At 40.5% G+C, this 23,392-nt stretch overlaps 1 protein-coding gene across 1 annotated transcript in view; it reads right to left on the minus strand.

Annotated features, from left to right (window-relative positions):
- Positions 1-18,883, minus strand: part of LOC139450795 (serum response factor-binding protein 1-like) — a 39,780-nt gene extending 20,897 nt beyond the window's left edge. The window contains exon 1 of the mRNA XM_071232635.1: positions 18,815-18,883. Coding sequence (XP_071088736.1) covers positions 18,815-18,883 — 69 coding nt within the window. The remainder of the gene's footprint in view (positions 1-18,814) is intronic.
- Between the last annotated feature and the right edge of the window lie 4,509 nt (positions 18,884-23,392).

The following is a 23,392-nucleotide window of genomic DNA, read 5'->3' on the forward strand; positions in this document are numbered from 1 at the left end:
GCTGAGTATCTGCAGATGCCTTGCATGAGGAGGCTCCAGTGAGGGGATGCCGAGATGGTATTCTGAAGGGGGTCTCACACCTGCCAACTCTCACGCATTTAGCTTGAGACTCACACATTTTGTGTTAATGTCCTGCTTGCACGACTAACACTGTCCACCTCACTCCAAATTAAAATTATTCATATCTTGTTTATTTAATAGACCCATAATAAAAATAGCTAAGCTACCCTCATACACAGAACACATAAAATGGTTGTGATTGGAGCCAACATGACCTACCAGCCAAACAGTGAAGTCATAACATCCTTTCAGTGCGGCAGGCTGATCGTAGTTTTTAGTAGGACTTATCTTTCACAATAAGAAGCAGTGATTCTGAATCCAAACATAGGTCTCCAGCCCAAAAATACAAGTTCACTAAGTATAAAGGGGGAGCAGTTTCTCATGCAAAGTTTGATCAACATGGACAGCAAAATATTCTTGCATCATTGCTGATGCTACAAGCATAAATTTATTCTTTTAAAGCACCTTTTGTAACAAAAGCATCAGTTGTCGAGCATCATTGCAAGAGGGATTGTTTGTTTGTTGTTTAACGCCGCACTCAGCAATATTCCAGCTATATAATGGCAGCCTGTAAATAATTGAGTCTGGACCAGACAATCCAGTGATAGACATCATGAGCATCAATGCACGCAATTGGGATACGATGACATGCATCAACCAAGTCAGTGTGCCTGACCACCCGATCCCATTAGTCGCCTCTTACGACAAGCACAGTCGCCATTTACGGCAAGCATGGGTTGCTGGAGACGTATTCTACCCCGGATCTTCATACTGACATACTGTGATAATTGAATTTAGTATAAGCATGTGTCGTAGATATGACATTAAAAATGTGTATTATACTATCAAACTAAAAATTCAAGCAGACATGCTGTGACATCACTGTGAACAACATTATTGTATGATCAGGATAACCAAGGCTTGGTAGTGGCAATTTACTTCACACAAATGTCAGAGAACTTCTTGTGTCTTCTTATCAAAGTTAAGTTTTATATTTAGCCTATGGAACTATGGAACATCTTCTAGATGCTACTGCTTCAGGTGGGAGGTGGGTGCCCTTGCACCTCTAACTTAATGTTTATCCCTTCAGGGTTTTGGAAGCTTTGGGGCCTGGGTGCCGTACAATGCTATCTTAGTGCTAAGGTGATCTTAACTCCCATACCTTAACACAGACTTACGACAGTCATAGTGCTAAAGTGACCGTAACTCCCATACCTTAATACAGACTTACGACAGTCGTAGTGCTAAGGTGATCGTAACTCCCATACCTTAACACAGACTTACGACAGTCGTAGTGCTAAGGTGATCTTAACTCCCATACCTTAACACAGACTTACGACAGTCGTAGTGCTAAGGTGATCGTAACTCCCATACCTTAACACACACTTACGACAGACGTAGTGCTAAGGTTGTTTTGTGCAATGGCACACTCGACTATAACTATAACTTACATTTTGGGAATAACTGATCCAATAAACATCCCACAGAAAGCAAATAGAACAGTTATCTCAGTTCCATAATCATATTGATTGGATAAAAATACACTATTGAAGAAGGTCATTAACCTCAAAGTACAAGCTTCTATCCATTGACACTCCTCACTCTTTGAAAACCCTTGATAATGGGAACAGGTGAGGTGAAACAGGTTTTAATGTTGCGTTCAAGATGACTTAACTTCCATAGCGACATGAGTGTACCAGCGCAGACTAATGCCTGTTTTATAGTGCTAGCCCACTGCGATACCATGCCACAGTTTAAAACAGATATCCCACTCAGACACAGTATGCTGACTCTGACCATTCCTTGTTCTATCCCCTAAATGCTCAGTGCAAGGAGGGTAAATACTAGGGCTGTTACAATTCACTCGCGTATTCGAAGAATCGAACCATATCCATTCATGAATTGAATTCGTTATTCGTGGTCATTAGAATCGAATATTTACGAATATGCAGTCATATGCATTTACATACCCTGTACCTAAAAATATCCATAAGAACATATTATATGCAGAGATTTCTCTAAAGACAACACTCATATATATAATTTGACAGTATTGTGGTCGCCGGTCATTATCGTATCTGAGCAGATACTAGTTCCTGGATAAATGTAGTATATAAATGTATAATATATTACTAATTATCCAACAATGTCAAATAATTTATGTTGTTATTTTTCACTGAATATAATAAATTATACATCAACAGCTGAGTCGTTATTGTATTCGTGAATAAATATTCGTATTCGTTACCCTATATTAGTGATATGAATCGTATTCACCTCATAGTGTATTCGTTGCAGCCCTAGTAAATACCATCTTTAAAGTTTTTTGGAATGACACTGCTGGGACGCTAACCACTGATCGTTCACTTTCCGGGCAGATGCTCTAACCACGACACCTCGGAAGCAGTGAAAAGGAGAAAAAAATCCAAGTCTATATTGAAAAGAGAACGTATATAAACGTATATGAATGTATAATAACTATCATGATAAGGCCATAAAAATAATCTGGCAATTTTAGCATTTACACACACACAAAAAAACTGATGATAAACATAATGGATTAAAGGATTTCTGACTGTTATTTATGATAATTTCTTCCAAACGAATTTAAAACTGACGACAATGTAGCTCGCATCACTTTCACTCAGCAGTTAGTGTCTGCTTTCACCTTAATAAGCATGTGTCAAAAAAATAAACCACTGATTCAATATGTGTAATTGCATGGTTAAAGAAAGTGCAGGAACTCTAATAAAAGACCAGTAAAGTTGGAATGGAACACCCACATCTAATCATTTCTGTAAAAACATCCCCGATTATGATATCTAGTGTCTGCTAGGTGGTACGTAGAACACATAAACAGTGTGAAAATAAAATCCAGAATTAGCCAAATGACGTTAATTGTCACAAAAACATCCCCAACTTCAACACATCTTGAACATGTGGTGCGTCAGGTCATGTGACCACAAAGCCTCTCTTAAACCTCTCAAACCACCTCCAAAATCAAAGTCGCAGAAAAACTGACGGACTTCTGAGACCGGAGTTCTTTTCATCTAGGTTTGATTGTTTCCACAACAAAGACCTAATTGTGGCAAGGGTTCACAGAAGCCAAAAATTGTCTTCACTTAGGTCTATAAAAAATGTCCCCCGATTTGTTTCTGCTGGGTAATCAGAATTAAAGCACATGCTGGCGCGTCGTTTTCACGGGTCGTGATTCAAGTCTAAAGTAAGCGTGTCACATATCATCGTGTGGACGCAACATTCGAGTCTGATATCTCTCTTTGTGGTGTGGGTTTACCTCAGGCGATGAAGCAATCAAATTTGATGTAAACATCTGTTATTTACACCAGTTATATGGCCATTCAAAATGTTTTACTTTATTTTACAAGAAATCCATCCATATTTTCAAAGTCATATGAGACTATGCTCTGAAAAAATTCTTTCAGCTTAAGAAAGTCTTGTCTATGGAAAGTGTTTGGAGCAGGGAGGGAGTGTGTGGAAAGTTTGGCGTGAGGGGAAAGTTTGAAGAGGACAATCAGTGTGACACTAATTTTGGTATTATGCATACAGAATAATGCATAAGAAAAAACATACATTCGGCCTGATCTTAGGTGGTGTCTGCAAAATGATGTTTTTGTATTCACTGCATAACACTGTCTTAATTGGGAAGATTTTAATGACATCTTTTGTCAGTCTATCACGCACATGAAATGGTGCAGCTCAGAATGACAGATTTCACCTCATCACCACCTGAAGATATATATCAAACCAAAGATGTACATAGATATTAGGGCTGGGACGGGTAACTCGGGTACCTGGGTTGGGTGGTTACCCACATGACTGCCTGGACCCGTGGTTAGTCACGTGATATATTGTTTAATGACAAAAATTATGCACCCATTCCTTCTGATTTTTGATATGGTTGAATAAACATATAACTTAAGACAACTTCAGTGTATGCATGACCAGATCGTTTAAAGCATGTGTCTAAATACGTTTTGCCAGGGCTATTTTGTCCTATCTCTTGAGGCCTACAGTGGGTACCCGGGTAGAGTCAGGTAATAGGGGGGTGGTATCCGGTAGTAAATTTGGACTCGTCCCATAGATATCAAATGTAATAATATGTAATATGTAAATAACAAATGTGAGGTGAGGTGAAATTGGGTGTTATGTCACGTTCAAGATGATTTCACTTAAATGTGCACATTTTTATCCATATGCTTCAAAAATGGTATAAAAAGGGCAACATTTAGGAATTATTTTTTCCTATTGAACAATTGTTATATATGTCCTAAAGACATTACAAAAAGTTAAATACTATTATTATACGTTTAGGCAAAAGTGATAAAACAGTGAGTGCACCCAACACAATGGAAAGAACATACCTGTGTGCATGTAAGTCAGGAAATAGCATATCAACAATTCAGTAGTGAAGTACGCCAGTCAATCCTGTTATAACACTATCTGGTAATGAAAAGTGTTCATTGTAGGTTGACTTGTTTCAAATCTATATTAATTTTATTCACAATTTCATTCAAAACTGCTTACATTAACTTTGGTGAAATTGTGTGTGAACTGAAATGCAGATACACAGAATAGCAAGTTTTTCCCAAAACTATTACCTTAAGAATGGTGGGTTAACATTATACTCAAGTGTGCACTATACACATGAGAATATTCCTCCATGTCCTCTACGGAGTGGTTGATACCGTAACATTACCTTCAGATGCCAGAGGTCATGAAAACGGACATAGCCTTGTGCAATTATGGACCGATAAACATGATTATTAGTCTGGTATTCCAGGAGGTGACCAGCGCCCTGCCATGCAAGAATCTTCAACATATAAATTACGTCCAGGATGACAAACCAACGCAGGCAAGACCCATCCATCCATCTGCAGCACCTTTGCAAGAAAGTCATCAGGGGTAAATCAATTTATCAACACGTGGCTGAAACAAATTATTCCTTTAATTCCAATATGGATGGCAAGTCGTAAACTTATTAGATTTGATCCCTGCATTTTCCCATCAAACCTCAAGTTTGCCAAATTTCCACATAATGTGCATCTAAATGGACTATCCTGCAGGAGAAAGATTTAACAAGACTCGGGGTCCAAAGAAATCAACATTTCTTGCCAATTTGTCATCTTGCCAAATTTCGTAAACCGCCACCATGTGCAGCAAATCACATGTGAACATTATCAGGTGCGACATTGTGCAACTTGTTAAATCAGAGAGGCAAGATGACCAGGGGCATCAGACAGCACTCGCCATCTCCATGGTTACCATAGTGGACACACCGACCGACAGGCGGCCAAAAGTGACTCCTGTGTCCCTAAGGAGCTACTCAGGGACTTTTTAGCAAAATTAAATCCTGATGAACCTGCCCTGCAGGGATCATCAAAAGCATGACGAATTGTCCTGGATTTTTTTCCAACGTGTTGAGTAAGCGCTGTTATTTTGTCGTCCATGCTTAACAACAACATGTTGCAAAGGGGTTTGCCTTCCCTGCCCTGGGGGAAATCAGTTTAATTACCCAGTCAATGTGAGCTTATTAAAACTGCCGATGACCAAACACTGCTTAACAAAGCAGACAAGTCTAGATCGTCGAGGACTAGGCCCACGGCGGGATCTGATTCGGGTCTCTGGGAGCAACGTGTGACCTCCGTGGAGAGTGACCAGTCTTTGAGGTGGAGAACACAGGACTCAAAAGACTACACACTTCATGTTATGATGAAGGTAATTGATTTGGGAGTCCAGACATGCAACGACCACTTAGTAATTGATTTAATCACCGTCATTTTGCTTGCTTAAATTGCTGCCCGAACCACAAGGAAAAGTCAACCCCTCCTTTTCAGCTTACCTCTTTTAATGATTTTCGTCTAAGGTCACAATTCACTGACAGTACCAGGCTATTTGACGCTCAATTACACCAGCCATGTTGTCATTAAAATGGATAACAGATCTTAAACACATTTCATCCTGCCATTGTAATTATAGCTTCCACTCTGCTCCTCACGAAACATTTACCAGCCATGAAAAAAAACAATCGCTCTGTTGATCCGGAATGAGGAAATACTAACCGAAACAGAAATTACGATCAAGGTAGCGCTAAATCTTCGCGCAAATCTTCAAACCAATCTGGTCTGAATAAATTTTCGTGGAGAATGACCGTAAGCGGTCGAACATAATGACGGAATATTTCCGGGATAATTAGTGCTCTGGATCCATTTAATCCTCGTTCTAATCTCTAACCATGCATTTCATGAAAGTTACGTTAGTCATAATTATTGCCAGTGACCAGCTAGCCAATCTTAAAGCCATACATTACGCGATCCCACAGCAATCAACTGGTCATCAAGTCTAAACTCCATCCTCGAATCTACTGTACAGGATTAGCACTGGGAACTCATTCTCACTGGAATCTGCCTAGGATAAAAAGTTAGAAGACTGATGTCATACCTTTCATTAACAGCCTCACTACTCCCACAATTAGCACATTTAAAAATAACTTTTAATTGGTAACCATTCAAGCATGTGACCTTGTATCTTGGTCTCCTGCTGATGAATCAGTTTCGCCTACCACCTTTCACATCCATGCTTCGTAAACCTCAGCAGACACACATGAATCGTAAACTTCGGCAGACACATGTGATTAGCATGTCCATCTGACCAGTCGTGTACGCTTCACCTCATCCTTAATCTAATCACTAATCAAAAAGTTGTAAATTATGGATCTGTTGGTGATAGGCATAACACACTTGGACCCAGACATGGCAACGGAACCTCCTAATTTGCTCCGTAATTATAACAATGAACTGTTTAATGTTACCAAACTCTTCCCATGACAACAACTGTTTATGATTTATGTATTTCGGTAATTGATGCTGTGGCAAGGGTTTCTCAACTTTTTTTCATTACAATGAAATCTAACATATCCAATGAAAGAATGGAAAATAAGAACAAAGAATATTATCCGAGTCCGGCACACAACAGATGCCCTTAATAGCGCCAGATTTACTGTTCTCAACCTCATAAATGAAACAAATTAAGTTATGTCTTGGACAAAACCATCTTCAATGATCAATAAGTAAAACAAATCAACATATCATCAACAAGTAGATCTCCTTATAGTCTTGATGGAACTTTTTGGTTCATATGTGTGACAGATAAAAATTGTTTTTAAGTTGAAACAAAACCAATATCAACATAAAGACAAAACAAACCTTTTTCAAATCTTTGTTGAAACCAGTTTTACCAGTTTTCACAAACAAACTTTCATTAAAAGCAACCAGTTGGATTTCTCTTTACAGGTTAAATCCCACTGATATGTCTGTTAGCAGAAACAAACAAAACTGAAGCCACAAAGTAAAAAATTAACTTCTTTGTTACATCACCAAACAGTGAGTGAGTGAGTGAGTGTGGTTTTACACTGATTTTTTAACAATATTCCAGCAATATCACACCGAGGGACCCCAGAAATGGGCTTCACACATTGTACCCATGTGAGGAATCGAACCCAGGTCTTTGGAGTGAAGAGTAAATGCTTTAACAACTAGGCTACCCTAACGCCCCAAACAGATATGCATATTGTGAAAAAGATGAAAAACTCAATGTCTGTGACCTTGCCCTTATTTTGTGTCCTTGACCGCTTTGGTGGTCTAGTGGAAGAGCATCCACCCGGAGAGCGGAAGGTCCGGGGTTCGATCATCGGCCACATCATACCAAAAGACCTTAAAAGATGGCACTCAGAATTAAGGGGCTAAAACAAGGACTGGTCGGCTCAGAGTCAGTATACTGTGTCTGAGTGGGGTATTCTTGTTAAACTGCGGCATGGTATCTCAGTGGGCTAGCACTATAAATCGGCATCAGTCCGGACTAGTACAAGCAGCCACACACACATGCCTGCACGTCGCTATATAAGTTCAATAATCTTGGACGCGACGTTAAAAAGCATTTCACCTCATCTCCTGTGTTCTGTTACACCGAGAACCACTATTGATGTACACTGTCAAACGTTCAGTCATCATCTCCTGTACTCTTCTGTTACACCAAGGAACACGATTGATGTACACTGCCAAATGTTCAGTCATCATCTCCTGTACTCTTCTGTTATACCGAGGAACACGATTGATGTACACTGCCAAATGTTCAGTCATCATCTCCTGTACTCTTCTGTTACAACGAGGAACACAATGGATGTACATTGCCAAACATGTCAGTCATCATCTCCTGTGTTCTCCTGTTACACCGAAGAACATGATTTATGTACACTGCCAAACATGTCAGTCATCATTTCAAATAAATTGCATTTGTAAAGAGTTTTAATACTTCAGTTCACGAGTGTGTCAGCAAGTTTACAAGACGCAGGCTTCAAACTAGTGGTTAAAGCAAAGGACACTTCCTCAGTTGGTCCCCTAATTCAACAGGACTTTAACGCTGCCTCCTTCATGAGCTGACCACCAAGGGAGTGGGTGAGTTGGGTTTGACTTCCTGGTATTTCTCTGACATCACATTGTATAATCTTAATGTAGGAAGGAATCAAACACATACTTATACCACTTGATGAAACAATTATCCTTTTCAGCAAATATGAGATTAAACCAAAAACACTGATCCAGAATTTCTAAACTGGGTCCTACATTTTACAAAAACATGAGATACAATTTCCATGTTACATCATGTCCAACAATAAGATATACTAATGTGATCCTGACATGGTCAAGGGATGCAACTCTGCTCAGCAAATTGAGGTACAACCTGGAGATCACAGGGCCACTCATGCTAAGTTACTGAAACACAAACAACTTTACCTAACACAATCACAATTTTGAAAAGCTAAAACAAGCAGCATATCCATTCCATCGTGCACCCTCATCTGCTTTGTCTTGGCAAGCTGGTCTCCCAATGTTACTTCATCTGTCATATTTTCAAGGTTTAAGGAAAAATCCCGCCAGTGATGCAATTTTCTAAAAAAAAAACGTCTTTCCCAGCAAAATATTGAAATTGTTGAGGGTAGTACTGTCAGGCAAAGAACATATTAAGAAGAATTTAAGTATCTAACGTGTGAGAAAACTGTTCATGTAGCATAATGTGAAGAAAAGGAAATCCCCTTCTTCCAATAAGCAACATCCCCGTTCTTCTGGAATAATCAGGTCAGTATCGAATGGCCACTAATGCCTTTCCTTACAGCCTGACACTGCTTCCACGGACCAATTGTCTTAAACAGCCTCCCATTGCCCACTACAGCCTGACATTGCTTCCATTGCCCACTGCATCCTGACACTGCTTCCATCACCCACTGCAGTCTGACATTGCTCCCATTGCCCACTACAGCCTGACATTACTTGGATTGCCCACTACAGCCTGACACTGCTTCCATCACCCACTACAGCCTGACACTGCTTCCATTGCCCACTACAGCCTGACATTGCTTCCATAGCTCACTACAGCCTGACATTGCTTCCATAGCTCACTACAGCCTGACATTGCTTCCATTGCCCACTACAGCCTGACATTGCTTCCATTGCCCACTACAGCCTGACACTGCTTCCATTGCCCAATACAGCCTGACATGGCTTCCATAGCTCACTACAGCCTGACACTGCTTCCATTGCCCACTACAGCCTGACATGGCTTCCATTGCCCACTACAGCCTGACACTGCTTGGATTGCCCACTACAGCCTGACATTGCTTCCATAGCTCTCTACAGCCTGACACTGCTTCCATTGCCCACTACAGCCTGATATTGCTTTAATTGCCCAATACAGCCTGACATTGCTTGGATTGCCCACTACAGCCTGACACTGCTTCCATCACCCACTACAGCCTGACATGGCTTCCATTGCCCACTACAGCCTGACACTGCTTCAATTGCCCAATACAGCCTGACATTGCTTCCATAGCTCACTACAGCCTGACACTGCTTGGATTGCCCACTACAGCCTGACATTGCTTCCATTGCCCACTACAGCCTGACACTGCTTGGATTGCCCACTACAGCCTGATATTGCTTGGATTGCCCACTACAGCCTGACACTGCTTCCATTGCCCACTACAGCCTGACACTGCTTCCATTGCCCACTACAGCCTGACATTGCTTCCATTGCCCACTACAGCCTGACATTGCTTCCATTGCCCACTACAGCCTGACACTGCTTCCATTGCCTACTACAGCCTGACATTCCTTCCATAGCTCACTACAGCCTGACATTGCTTCCATTGCCCACTACAGCCTGACACTGCTTGGATTGCCCACTACAGCCTGACATTGCTTCCATTGCCCACTACAGCCTGACATTGCTTCCATTGCCCACTACAGCCTGACACTGCTTCCATTGCCCTCTTCACCCTGACATTGCTTCCATCACCCACTGCAGCCTCACATTGCTTCCATTGCTGTACTCTACATCCTGATATTTCCACTGTACTCTATAGAGCCTGATAATGCTTCCACTGTACTCGACAGCCTGATAATGCTTCCACTGTACTCGACAGCCTTATAATGCTTACACTATACTCGACAGCCTGATAATGCTTACACTGTACTCTATACAGCCTGAAAATGCTTCCACTGTACTCGACAGCCTGATAATACTTCCACTGTACTCGACAGCCTGATAATGCTTACACTGTACTCGACAGCCTGATAATGCTTACACTGTACTCGACAGCCTGATAATGCTTCCACTGTACTCATTACAGCCTGATAATGCTTTCACTGTACTCGACAGCCAGATAATGCTTCCACAGTACTCGACAGCCAGATAATGCTTCCACTGTACTCGACAGCCTGATAATACTTCAACTGTACTCAACAGTCTGATAATGCTTCCACAGTACTCGACAGCCAGATAATGCTTCCACTGACATCTTGATAACATCCTTATCATACAGTTCCTTTGACAAGCCCTTTCTATTACAAGAAGGCAGCAATTTCATAGTTGGCAAACAAAGAACCATGCCATGGTCAATTATAACAACTTCCAAAGTGGTTACACAAAGATGTGTCATGTGACTGAATAACCCCAAGAGCACAGACCACAATCAGTACAATCAGGACAAAAGGAGTCGGTCCAGATATGTCCTCCGAAACAACCTCCCCTTCACCAGTATGCATCGCAACATCCCCAGGAGAAAACACCTCACTGTCAAGTCTCCCCCCTGGCGGAACCGTCAGAACCCTATGTGCCCCGATTCCATCACTGTGGTTTGCCAGCTAATCTAATTGTTCCATTCTATCATACTTATCAACATGATCAGACTGCCAAGTCCCATCAGGAGTCCACAACTAACTTAGACCTCACTTGGTTAGACTTGAAGGACAGTGCCGAGCGGCCGAGGGAGACTTGATTACCAAACTTGCTTGGCGCCATCTCTTCCAGGAACCTATGGTGCCAGGAATAATGCTGAACACTGGAGCCAAGCAGCCAATCCTCGGGATTGAAGACTCAACATTTACAACTGAATTTCCATTGGAACACTGTTTACATTTCTGTCACATAACTTTAAGTGATTAATACCAAAAAAAATAATCCAACCTTTCAAATTTGGAATAAATGTTGTTACTGCCATGAAATGCGAGGCCTACTTTTAAGAGCATGCTTTTGTCACAGAACAATTGCACTCGTTCTTTTCAAACAAAATATTATTGTAGTCTATAAGTCCGTGAGTCATGCTTATAACATGTTTGAGTGAGTGAGTATTCCAGTTATATCACAGCGTGATAACATGTTTGAGGGATGTGTTCCTCATGTGGACTTCAAAATATTTTTGTTTTGCACACATGTATGATCTACTGTCAGTTTAAATTTTTTGTGAATTTAATTCTTTCAGTTGAGTTCCTAATCACAAACATCCTGAGTTTTTCTCAGAGTTGAACAAGAAACAAACAAACTTAGAGAATGAAACATGTTAAGTGCAGGGGTGGAGGCCATGTGATAATCCTATTAATTTACATAATTACTGTTAGATTTATGGAGAAATCAAGTAGCCTTTTTCACTCATCTCGGGATAAGTAGTCTAGTGGCCATTGAACAGTAGTTAGGAGAACTGACCTATCATCAAGTGAGTGAGTGAGTGAGTGAGTGAGTGAGTGAGTGAGTGAGTGAGTGAGTGAGTGAGTGCCTATTCACAAGAGTTTTTCACAGAAAGAAACATTCTGCCAGGGTAGAGGCCATGAGTGAGTGAGTGAGTGCCTATTCACAAGCAAAACAAGAGTTTTTCACAGAAAGAAACATTGTGCCAGGGTAGAGGCCATGTCCTGACAATGAGAGAGTGAGTGAGTGAGTGAGTGAGTCTTCCCAGAATACACATGTGGCAAATCAAACGAGATCCCAGGTGTGATGTGTAGACCTATTAACCACGAAGCTACCAAACACCCTTTAAACTATAATAACCAGATATGAACTGCTGTTCCCAACTAACAGCAGCATGTTTATTTTGTCTCACTTTCATTTTAAAAACACTCATTAAACGTTAACATCCGAGCCCGTCTTTAGGGGTCATTGAAACAGAAGATTAGAAAACGTGAACTGTGGTTGGGGTCCTTAACTTGATCATTCATCAATAGCAGCTTAAAAGAAGCGCCAACAAAGAAGATCCTAATCAAAGAAAAACGGATTAAAAATTCAAATTTTAATTGGGCGTTCCTGTGTTGCCTCCAGCAGATTCCTCCATGGAAGATGGAAGTCGATGTAGATGTACGCAGGCTTCGCTGACTGTTGTTCCGTGTGCAATCGTTCCGCCAAACGCACAACGAACATGTCATCACTAATTTAAGCTCTTACAATAGAGGGTATGTTTCCCTGACGAGAGTAGCCCCACATTGGCAGCTGGCGCATTATAATTTAAAACTGCTATGACATCATCGAGTAACTTTACCAGAAAACTCTGCAGACAAAGGCAAGTTTAAGTGGATTTGCACATGCCCATTGCTGGGAATTTTAGAATGTGCACTGAAGCATACATGAGCATTGTTTTGGGTGTGAGCTGAGGGTGTAAATGCTTGAGGATGACCGTGTATCTGCCATAAAGCGTAATTTCCGATTGGAACTCTTTCCCTTCATTTAGTTTAATCATAAAACTGTAATGTCGGTGAGAAAATAAGAGACAGACAACTGTAGAAGAAGAACATAATACCAGTGTCTCCACGCCTCTTGAGAACATATGTAATACTGAGTGTTTTTGTGAACATTTAGTCCAGATTAACTCAATTATTATCGTAGTTGGAGAAGTCGGGTTTATTTTACTGTGCACAGACTTACAAGTAATCCAGTGAGATCCTTTCTGTATCAATTAGACTGCAATGTCGCTGTTGACTTTACAATCAAAATGTCACAATATTTGTTATGCTAAGAATGTAACTAGAATCTACCAGTTATTCTAACAAAAAGGGCAGATAATTGCTGACGCAACTGTGTGCGTAATAACGATAGATGAAGGACTGTGGAGACAAAAGCTATTAGCTCAATCACTATGTTACTGATATGACATTTTCATAGTCAACACAAGTATCAGGTTCTCTCATCATGATTCAGTCAGTTCTTGTAAACAACACATAATTTACCATTTACTTAAACATATTATGCATTTTGTATGTACTGTATTCCTAATACGCAGCCTAAGGAAGAAAAGAAAATCTCAACTCGCAAAAAAAAATGACATGAAATCTGCATGTAGTTAGGCTGCACAGGAGTTCTATTTCCAAGAAAACATTCGTACCAGAGAGTGCCACCTGGTGGCAGATCACTGCAGGCTGCCCGAATTGTATAGTGTGTGTATGATTATGTCAGCAATGCAGTTTGGTCTGTCTGCCTGCCTGTCTGTGTGTGTGTGTGTGCTACTCCAGACGTATTGTACTCGTCCAGACGTATTGAGCTCGTCCACTGAGATACCATGCTGCAGTTTAACATGGATACCTGACTTTTATCTCTCTGGGCAGATGCTCTCTCCACGAGACCACGGCAGCTCCAGACAGATTCTCTATTCAGTAGACCACAGAAACTGCTTCCGGACAGATGCTCTATCCACTAGACAAGGAGGCGGTCTCCCCATGCTCTATCCACTAGACCATAGAGGCGGTCTCCAGACAGGTGCTCTATCCACTAGACCATAGAGGTGGTCTCCAGACAGATGCTCTATCCACTAGACAAGGAGGCGGTCTCCACATGCTCTATCCACTAGACCATAGAGGCGGTCTCCAGACAGGTGCTCTATCCACTAGACCATAGAGGAGGTCTCCAGACAGATGCTCTATCCACTAGACAAGGAGGCGGTCTCCACATGCTCTATCCACTAGACCATAGAGGTGGTCTCCAGACAGATGCTCTATCCACTAGACAAGGAGGCGGTCTCCGCATGCTCTATCCACTAGACCATAGAGGCGGTCTCAAGACAGGTGCTCTATCCACTAGACCATAGAGGTGGTCTCCAGACAGATGCTCTATCCACTAGACAAGGAGGCGGTCTCCACATGCTCTATCCACTAGACCATAGAGGCGGTCTCCAGACAGATGCTCTATCCACTAGACAAGGAGGCAGTTTCTGGACAGTTGCTCTATCTACTAGATATGGAGGCAGTCTCCAGACAGATGCTCTATCCACTAGACCATAGAGGGGGTCTCCAAGGTGGCACTATCCACTAGGCACAGGTGATCTCCAGACAGATGCCCAATCCACTAGACCATAGAGGTGGTCTCCAGACAGATGCTCTATCCATTAAAGACCACAGAGGGGGTCTCCAAGGTGACACTCTATCCAAAGCATGTGTCCCCCACAAAGCATGTTAACAGGACATGGAATCCTCCATGTTATGCAAGTCTAATCTTCTTACATACATGGCGTCTCACGTCTTCTTGCGTGACAAAGCTAATTTCACACCAACATTGGAGAAGACTGGTATTTGACCACAAATGTATCATGTTCAGATACTACTTAACATAGGAGACAGTTTGTAAGGATGTCTCTGCAAGGAACTACTGTGTCTGTAGTTAGACAATAACGCATGGCTGCAACAAACACAGTGGCAATTATTTATGACAAGTGCAATTCATTATAACTCTGGGTTTTTCACCCATATGCTTAAAGACAATTATCACTGACATAAGATGGAAGACAAGAAAAAAAATTCAATTAAGAATGTACTGCATCATCGATAGATTATATCTGTGACAGCGAGACCTTTAACGGTCAAGCGCAAAGAAGTCAGTTTTCGTCATAAGTATTATTGATATAATCTCATAATCAGATAATTTGAAAGATTAAATTGTCATTTTGACATTTGCCTGCCCTTTGCACCTTCTAAAGAAAGACTGCTATAAATCATGTCAAGACAGATTGAGAAGGAATCAAATGGCAGCTATATTTCAAATCAATTTAATTAGTGTTTAAAAAAATCTTCTATTTTGCCGGAAACCACTCCATTTGAATGCATTGTTAAACATATATTCAGAGAAATTAGGAGATGTGAACTTCCTGGTACCTAATCTACTACCATTATACTGAACGTGAATGAGTGAATGTCATTAATGTCATAGTCAGCAATATTCCAGATTTGTCACGACTACATGTATGTACAAGTCTGGCACAAGCAAACCAGTGACTTTAACTGTAACCAACGATTCAATGTATCAGGGCATTCAGACAGAAACTTTTAAAAAGAAATTAGTGTGTATTGTAAACAATTATCTCCCTTCCTTTTCACGAATACCAGGAGTCATCACTGACTTTCAATTTTCCATTCATATAAATTTCATTGTCTCTTTGTCTTTTGTGCCCAATGATTGGGCGTATGACTGTTGATACTCTGGTGTTGACGTTTAACACACGTTTTGATCAATTTCTGAAATATGAAAAAAATTAAGTTGTTGTGTTTGACAAATTAGACCAAATGTTAAGGAAAATACAAAATAAAGAACAATAGCCTTGCGTGTCTCATCCTCCACAAAGACTGCGGAATATCGGCATGTAATCATAAATAAAGGCAGGTCCAGACACTGCATGAAATCCGGATTGGAAAACAAAAACATTAAGAGAGACATGTACAGTGTTATAGATATCTCCTAGACTGGACTTTGTCTACGCAGTCCCCTTCTCACGAGAACTGGACTCAGTCACAGGGTAGTGATGGCCTTCACTGGAGACTGTTTGCTACAAACTCCACATGAGGGATGAGAATATAACACAGCATGTTTCGATTCTTGTGCAACACTCCTTAATTGTATTGCTATTTCAGTAAGTTCTGCCATGATTTAATTTTACATGCACCCAGTGGAGTAATAATTAGCACTGTCAACAGGATTTCAAGAAGTATTCGTTTTCTTGCATTCTTCCGAGAACTCCAGTGAATGATCAGACGGCTATGATTCTTGAACTTCATTATGAGGACTTCTTCATCAGCCATTTTTGCTTGTTTACATATATGCTTAGCACTGGGTGACATCATTAGCAGGCCTAATTAAAAAAAAAACACAGCGGAAAGATTCTAAATATCATCTTGTTTGACTATTAGTGTCTCTGCAGGGATCATAAAAACATACATATTGTCATTTTTATGTGTTTCCCAAAGAAGATGTTATTAAAGTTTTCATGTGTAGGGCTGATTACTAATTATAACTTTTGATTGTTTACAACATTTGAAGTGTACTTCAAGGCCAGCTGATGACAGAGGAGGCTAGTTTATTTCATGAATTTTGGTATTAATCATGATAAAAACAGAAGAGTCACACTACTTACAATGATGTTACAAAGTGTTCAGAAGGATTTGTTTTCATACTACAGTCACCATTCATATATATTGGACTCCACAAGTGGCTGTTTCTTTACTAAGAAGGTCCTGTCATAAGAGAAACTTTACATTATTTCAGAACAACGGCAAAATATTAACTGTTATATATATCATGGTCCAAAGACTTTGTGAAGTTGTCTTGTACTCTGAGAGTGAGTGAGTGAGTGAGTGACTGGGTGGTTTAAGAGAGTGAGAGTTAGAGTGAGTGAATGCTTGACTGGGTTGTTAAAGTGAGCGATTCAGAGTGACTGGGTAGCTTGAGTGAGTGAGTGAGTGAGTGAGTGACTCGTTGGTTTAAGAGAGTGAGAGTTAGAGTGAGTGAATACTTGACCGGGTTGTTAAAGTGAGTGATTCAGAGTGACTGGGTAGCTTGAGTGAGTGAGAGAGTGACTCGTTGGTTTAAGAGAGTGAGAGTTAGAGTGAGTGAGACTGGGAAAGAGTGACCTAGTGACTGGGTGGTTTGGGTGGTTTTAGAGAGTGAGGGAGAGAGCAAGTGAGCGGGTTGTTCGAGTGAGTGAGTGAGAGCGACTGACTGGGTAGTTTGAGTGAGTCTGTGAGTGAATGAGTGAGTGAGTGAGTGAGTGAGTGAGCAAGTGAGCAGGTGGTTCGAGTGAGTGAGTGTGTGACAAGGATTCACCATGTTTCCATGTTTTCATTTATCTGGGCCACAAGCACATATATATATACATCTGTTCCGAAAATGGTGTGTGTGCACAAAACCCAACGAACATGGTGAATGGCACATGAATGTAAATAATTCATTTGGGATTCAATTTGCATTTGACAGCCATACATAAAGTTTATTTAGTTAATTGTTATTTCACCTGAAAACATGTCACAAATGATATGGTTGTATGTTTTCTTCTTTATATGTTGGCAAGATTAGTTTGCTTCAAAAAGGGTGGGGGTCATGCACACCCCATCTGGATTTGCCAATGGACCTCGATAGTCAGGACCCTGTCAGCCTGGACCTCGTTAGTCAAGACCCTGTGAGCCTGGATCTCGTTAGTCTGGACCCTGTTAGTCTGGACCTTGTTAGTCTAGACCTCATTAGTCTGGACCCTGTTAGTCTGGACCCTGTGAGCCTGGATCTCGTTAGTCTGGACCTTGTTAGTCTGGACCCTGTCAGTCTAGACCTCATTAGTCTGGACCTTATTAGTCTGGACCCTGTGAGCCTGGACCTAGTTAGTCAGGACCCTGTGAGCCTGGACCTCGTTAGTCTGGACCCTGTTAGTCTGGACCCTGTCAGGACCCTCCTGTTAGTCCAGACATTGTTAGTTGGGTCCTTGTAAGTCTAGATGTTTTGAACATCTCCACGTCAAGGACATTGTGTGCAATGTATATACTGCTATAGGAGGTAATCCAGAAATGTGCTGACAATTTTACTGAGAATGGTACTGTTCCAGATTGATGAGGTTCCACTCTAAGCACTAAACGTGCTAATGCTTTTAGATTGTTATACATGTAAGCTATGTCGCCCCTAATGAATTATCAGCAAATCTGTATTAATACACTTAACTCCATATCAGTCTCTGGGAAACAAAGACACAAAATTCAGAACACAGCAAGGTCCTAGAAGAATATTCATGACAACGACATGTGTGAAAACTGTCTGAAGTTAGAATTACAGACAATCGTAAATGACCGTCTCCATCTAACCAGATTATACAACAGAGTACAAGGGACAAATGATGAGGTCGGGTTACCCGCAATCAATTTCCGTTTTTCAATCAGCGAAAGTTTCCGATCAAAGAAAACAGAGTGATCATGATGCATTTAAAATCGGTTTCCTATGTGTTGTATCAAGATGTCCTGGTCACTCAAGACTGTGGTGTGTTGTGTTGCACAGCACTTGTGATAAACGACCAGGTCAGCCAAGAGGTCAAACTTTCAATTATCCCAGCCGCCCACCCCATGTAAACTGAGACAGCAGGTACCCTCAGCTGACATAGCAGGTGCCCTTTTCTGACCTTCCCAGTGACCACATTACCACAGCAAGTGACCGATACCTCATCAGCCAGATGGCAAGGGATGGCCATGTTGCAAGGTCAATTTTGAGAAAACAAAATTAAGTTTATCCGAAAGAAACGGGCACTCCTTTGTAAATGCATTACCCGTTCTGTGATGATATATGGTACTTGTATTTCCCAAACATCACACAGAGGAGAGTGGATCACATTTCACTGACAGGAACGTTAAGCATTAAGAATAATGAAATCAAGAGGATTACATTTCACAATCAGAAGCCTCTAACAGAGGTTTAAGCGACATTAAGTATCCCGGAGGACTAAGATACAAGTACTTCACTTTACTTGCAACATCACACTCATTATTTGTTAACTGTGTACATAAAACCCTTGGGACAATTAAGCACTCATCGAGGATTCTTTTCAATTTTATTACATACGTGTCAAGAGAAACTGAACTGGCTTGTAAGTCATAGAATCAGGTTTGATGGTCACAGATCACCGACTGTGCAACTTCAAGGGTTTAACATGGTTCATAAACAGCATGAGAACAGTATGATATCAGAGGGGACTGATTCTGTAAAAAGAATCTGGGTATTTGTTGAATCTGTTAATCGGTAGATCTTGACAATGAAATAACTGCATCACTGTTTTCAAATAGGTTTTCTGACGATATAACTTACATTATGACATCTTGTTACATGTTTCATGTACATATTTATTCAATGATGAAGTCACTATAAAAGTTCGTTAAAAATTAACTCATTATTATTTTTATATTTTTGAATGGCATATCAGATTAAAATCAACACTGGGATAAAATCATCTTGAAAACCATTCAAGTCTTTCAAATTCTCTGATAAAACATGCATTAATGTTGATTTATCTGAAGTATTTTTACAGGAAAATCTAACTGCATGTGGATTACAGGCATTTATGGGATTGCGAGGATGACCTTACCTAAAAACATGTTTCTTTCTACTTTAAAGAACAAGAGATTATTCAACTTTAGGGTCTGGAAACAACTTCAACTAATAGAATACCATCCCAACTTTAGTAATGGGAAATACTTCAACTAATGGGAAATAAGTCAACTTTAGTAATGAGAAACACTTCAACTAATGAGAGATTTGTCAACTTTAGTAATGGGAAACACTTCAACTAATGGGAAATAAGTCAACTTTAGTAATGGCAAATACTTCAACTAATGAGAGATTAGTCAACTTTAGTAAAGGGAAATACTTTAACTATTGGGAAATAATTCAACTTTAGTGATGAGAAATACTTCAACTAATGAGAGATTAGTCAACTTTAGTAATGGGAAATACTTCAACTAATGGGAAATAAGTCAACTTTAGTTATGGCAAATACTTCAACTAATGAGAGATTAGTCAACTTTAGTAATGGGAAATACTTCAACTAATGGGAAATAAGTCAACTTTAGTTATGGCAAATACTTCACTATAAGAGAATGGGAGATCACTTATAGTATTGCAGATATCCCTTGAATTACCGATACTGGAAGTTCCTACAATTTTAAGTGAGCCTGGCATATCTTATGCGTATCACAGCGGGGGAATGGGTTTCATTCTTTGTACCCATCTGGGGAATCGAACACTCAGGTTCTTGGAGTGCCCACCAAACGCATTAACCACAAGGCTACCCCGCCTCCTCCTTCGCCATGAAGGGAATGGAAGGCGACTATTTACAAAGGAGAAAGAGTTTCCATGTATCATTCAGTATGCATATGCTCAGAGCATTAATCGTTGAGAACATCAACAGTAAATCAATTCCAAAACTCCCCTGACGAGTTTACGTGATTAGGGCAATATAACGTAGCCATATTGCATCTGACCTCCCCTGACGGATGTACAGTACAGGTCCAGTTGAAAGTAATTAAGTAGTTTACCTTCATCCACTGCATTAAGCAGCATCTCCTGCATAGTTAACACCATGCAGAAGTTCGGCATCAGTGATACAGACGAGGCGGCAACGGACACTCAGGCTCAGTATTGGCATTCTGCACGGTGCCAGGTGGACTCGATAAGCCTGCATTATTCATTCAATCAACCTGCAATATGCTATTGTTTTCTGGGTAAACAGTGGCCATGGCCCTCCGAGACCCTGGTAACAGCAGGGACTCTATGGCAAGCTTAATAATATATTACATCATCTGAAAAACGATTAATCACCGTTATCACATCATCATAGAGTGGGATCTTGGGTAAACTTTTGTCATGCATATTTCACATGAGATGGGATATATTCTAGTTGGATGTATGAATACAGCATTGTTGGGCATTTCAGTTATATGATTTATTCATATCGATGTAATGAACACCATCATTGTCCTGCAAAGTAAGACAAGGGTATCATGGATGTTTAATCTTAATAGATTTAATAATCAGCTTCATACTCTTCTTAATGTTCAGGTGCCCGGGGGATTGGTAAATGGCGTTTATGTCACTTTGGTTAACTGTGCCTCCTTTTGTGGTCTGATTTTGTTCCTATTGTCAGACATTATAATGGTCGGTCATTCTATTGTGAAACAAACAAAAGAATTAAAAAAAATATTTTTTTTATAAAAATAAAATAGCAGAGTGAGAAGGTAAATCATTTGAGGAGGTTCGCAATAGGGAAATTGTTTTATCATATTAATGGACTCGGAATAACCCCCACATTTGGGAACATTTTAAGTGACATATTTCAATCAATGTGCAACACCTCCCCCCTAATCAAATGAAACTCTGTTACTAATTGCATCACCACAAATGATCCTCCTAAATTCTGTCTTTGCATGTGGGCCTGCATGACAAGCTGTGATTTTGACCTTTGAGTCCATCACAGCCCAGATCCCTAGTGGAAGGCTAACCCGAGATGTCCAAGATACAGGATGTCTGATGATATTCAATTTCAGCCATTTACCTTTAGCAACAAAGACAATCATGTCTGTACATCAAAGTGTTCAAATTCATTTCTATCTTTTATTTTCTCTGTACACAGACAATTACCATGATAATGAGTGAGTGAGTGAGTGAGTGAGTGAGTGAGTGAGTGAGTGAGTGAGTGAGTGGGGTTTAACGCCACTTTTAACAGTATTCCAGCTTAATGTGGGAGGAAAGCCCGAAGTGATGCAGGTCTTAGACGTTTACCATTTCAGTGAAACCCATGAGCACGGCTATGGTGCTGACAAACTTAGAAACATAATCGGGGCGAACCGGGATTCGACCCCATATTCATAGGTTTGACCCCATAGGTTTCTGGCATGCCAAAGGGATGCAACTCGGCACATCGAATTGCGGCGCCATAGACGACTGGGCCACCCGTGCCCCCGATCTCTTTCGAGCACTGCATCTGCTAACTAAATTATTTACAGACAACCGTTAATGAACAATTAGTTTTGTCTGTATACTCTCCTCTATCACCACAAACTGGTTGAAGTTCAGTGCAGATTGTACTGTTAATCAAGTTAAACTTGAGCACAATTACTCGGGTACCTTCCTGCTTATATTCAAACCAAGTCATTTGGGACTACAAAAAAACGAAGCAAAAGAAGAAACTTGTAAACTGAAATCAAAATTTCGAATCAGAAAACCTGAAAAAATATGTATGTTTGACTTGTCCGTTTTCATTATTCTGGTGACTCCTGAGCTTGGCTCCAAAAATATTAGAATGGTTGCATGGAAAGAAGTTAAGAAGCAATTTTGTTATGGAAACAATGTTACAGGTACTGGTCTTCAGAATCACCATAAGTTCTTTACCATGAAACACATTTACTGTTTCAACATGAAAAACATAAATGTTTCAATAAGAAAAAAGGCTGTGTAGCATCAGACAGTAATTACACTAACACTGGTGGGCATTACCGGGACAGTGGTCACGGGTAGACTTACAGATTGACTTTTTTCACCCTTCATGCCATCCCTCCCTCAGAGGACGTTGTTCAATCAAGAAAAGAGGTTTCTTAGCATGCTTAGTATCAGGGGGCACAGTAGAGCTGGAACTTTCATACATTGGAGATTATGTGCTCCTTGATATTTGGGTGAGGTGAGCAAGTTCATTTGAGGATATTCTGATTAAATTTGGTGATTTGGAGTTACCTCCCTTGGAGCAAGACTAAGATGGCAGTTGATGACATTTTTCAAATAAAAAACCAAAGGTTGCAATATCACTCGCAGTAACAAAAACAGAGAAGAGATGAGATGAAAACTTTAACCCTAAATCCACATGGAAATAAGATCCTGAGGATATTTACACTTGAGACAGCTTAAAGTATTTGACACAGCATTTGACACTAACCCTAGTTCCATAGCTTGAGGAGACTGAGAGCTAACATAGGCTTAAGTAAGTCACGAGAGATTGCACAGGAAAAGACATCATCCAGTCCATCCTGTTACTTTTCTGCTAACATGGCTAATATACCACGACTGTCCCACGATGACCTATGGTGTTTGGCGTGGGGTGGGGGCAATCACCATCTTGGAATGGAATTGTTAAATCAGCTGAAAAACAACACACTGGATAGTGCTTTTTCCTGACTGACAACAGTCAGGCAATATATGTGACAAATATATGCAACTT

The sequence above is a fragment of the Haliotis cracherodii genome, unplaced genomic scaffold, assembly GCF_022045235.1.
Source record: "Haliotis cracherodii isolate W230 unplaced genomic scaffold, xgHalCrac1.p SCAF_8, whole genome shotgun sequence".
NCBI lineage: Eukaryota > Metazoa > Mollusca > Gastropoda > Lepetellida > Haliotidae > Haliotis > Haliotis cracherodii.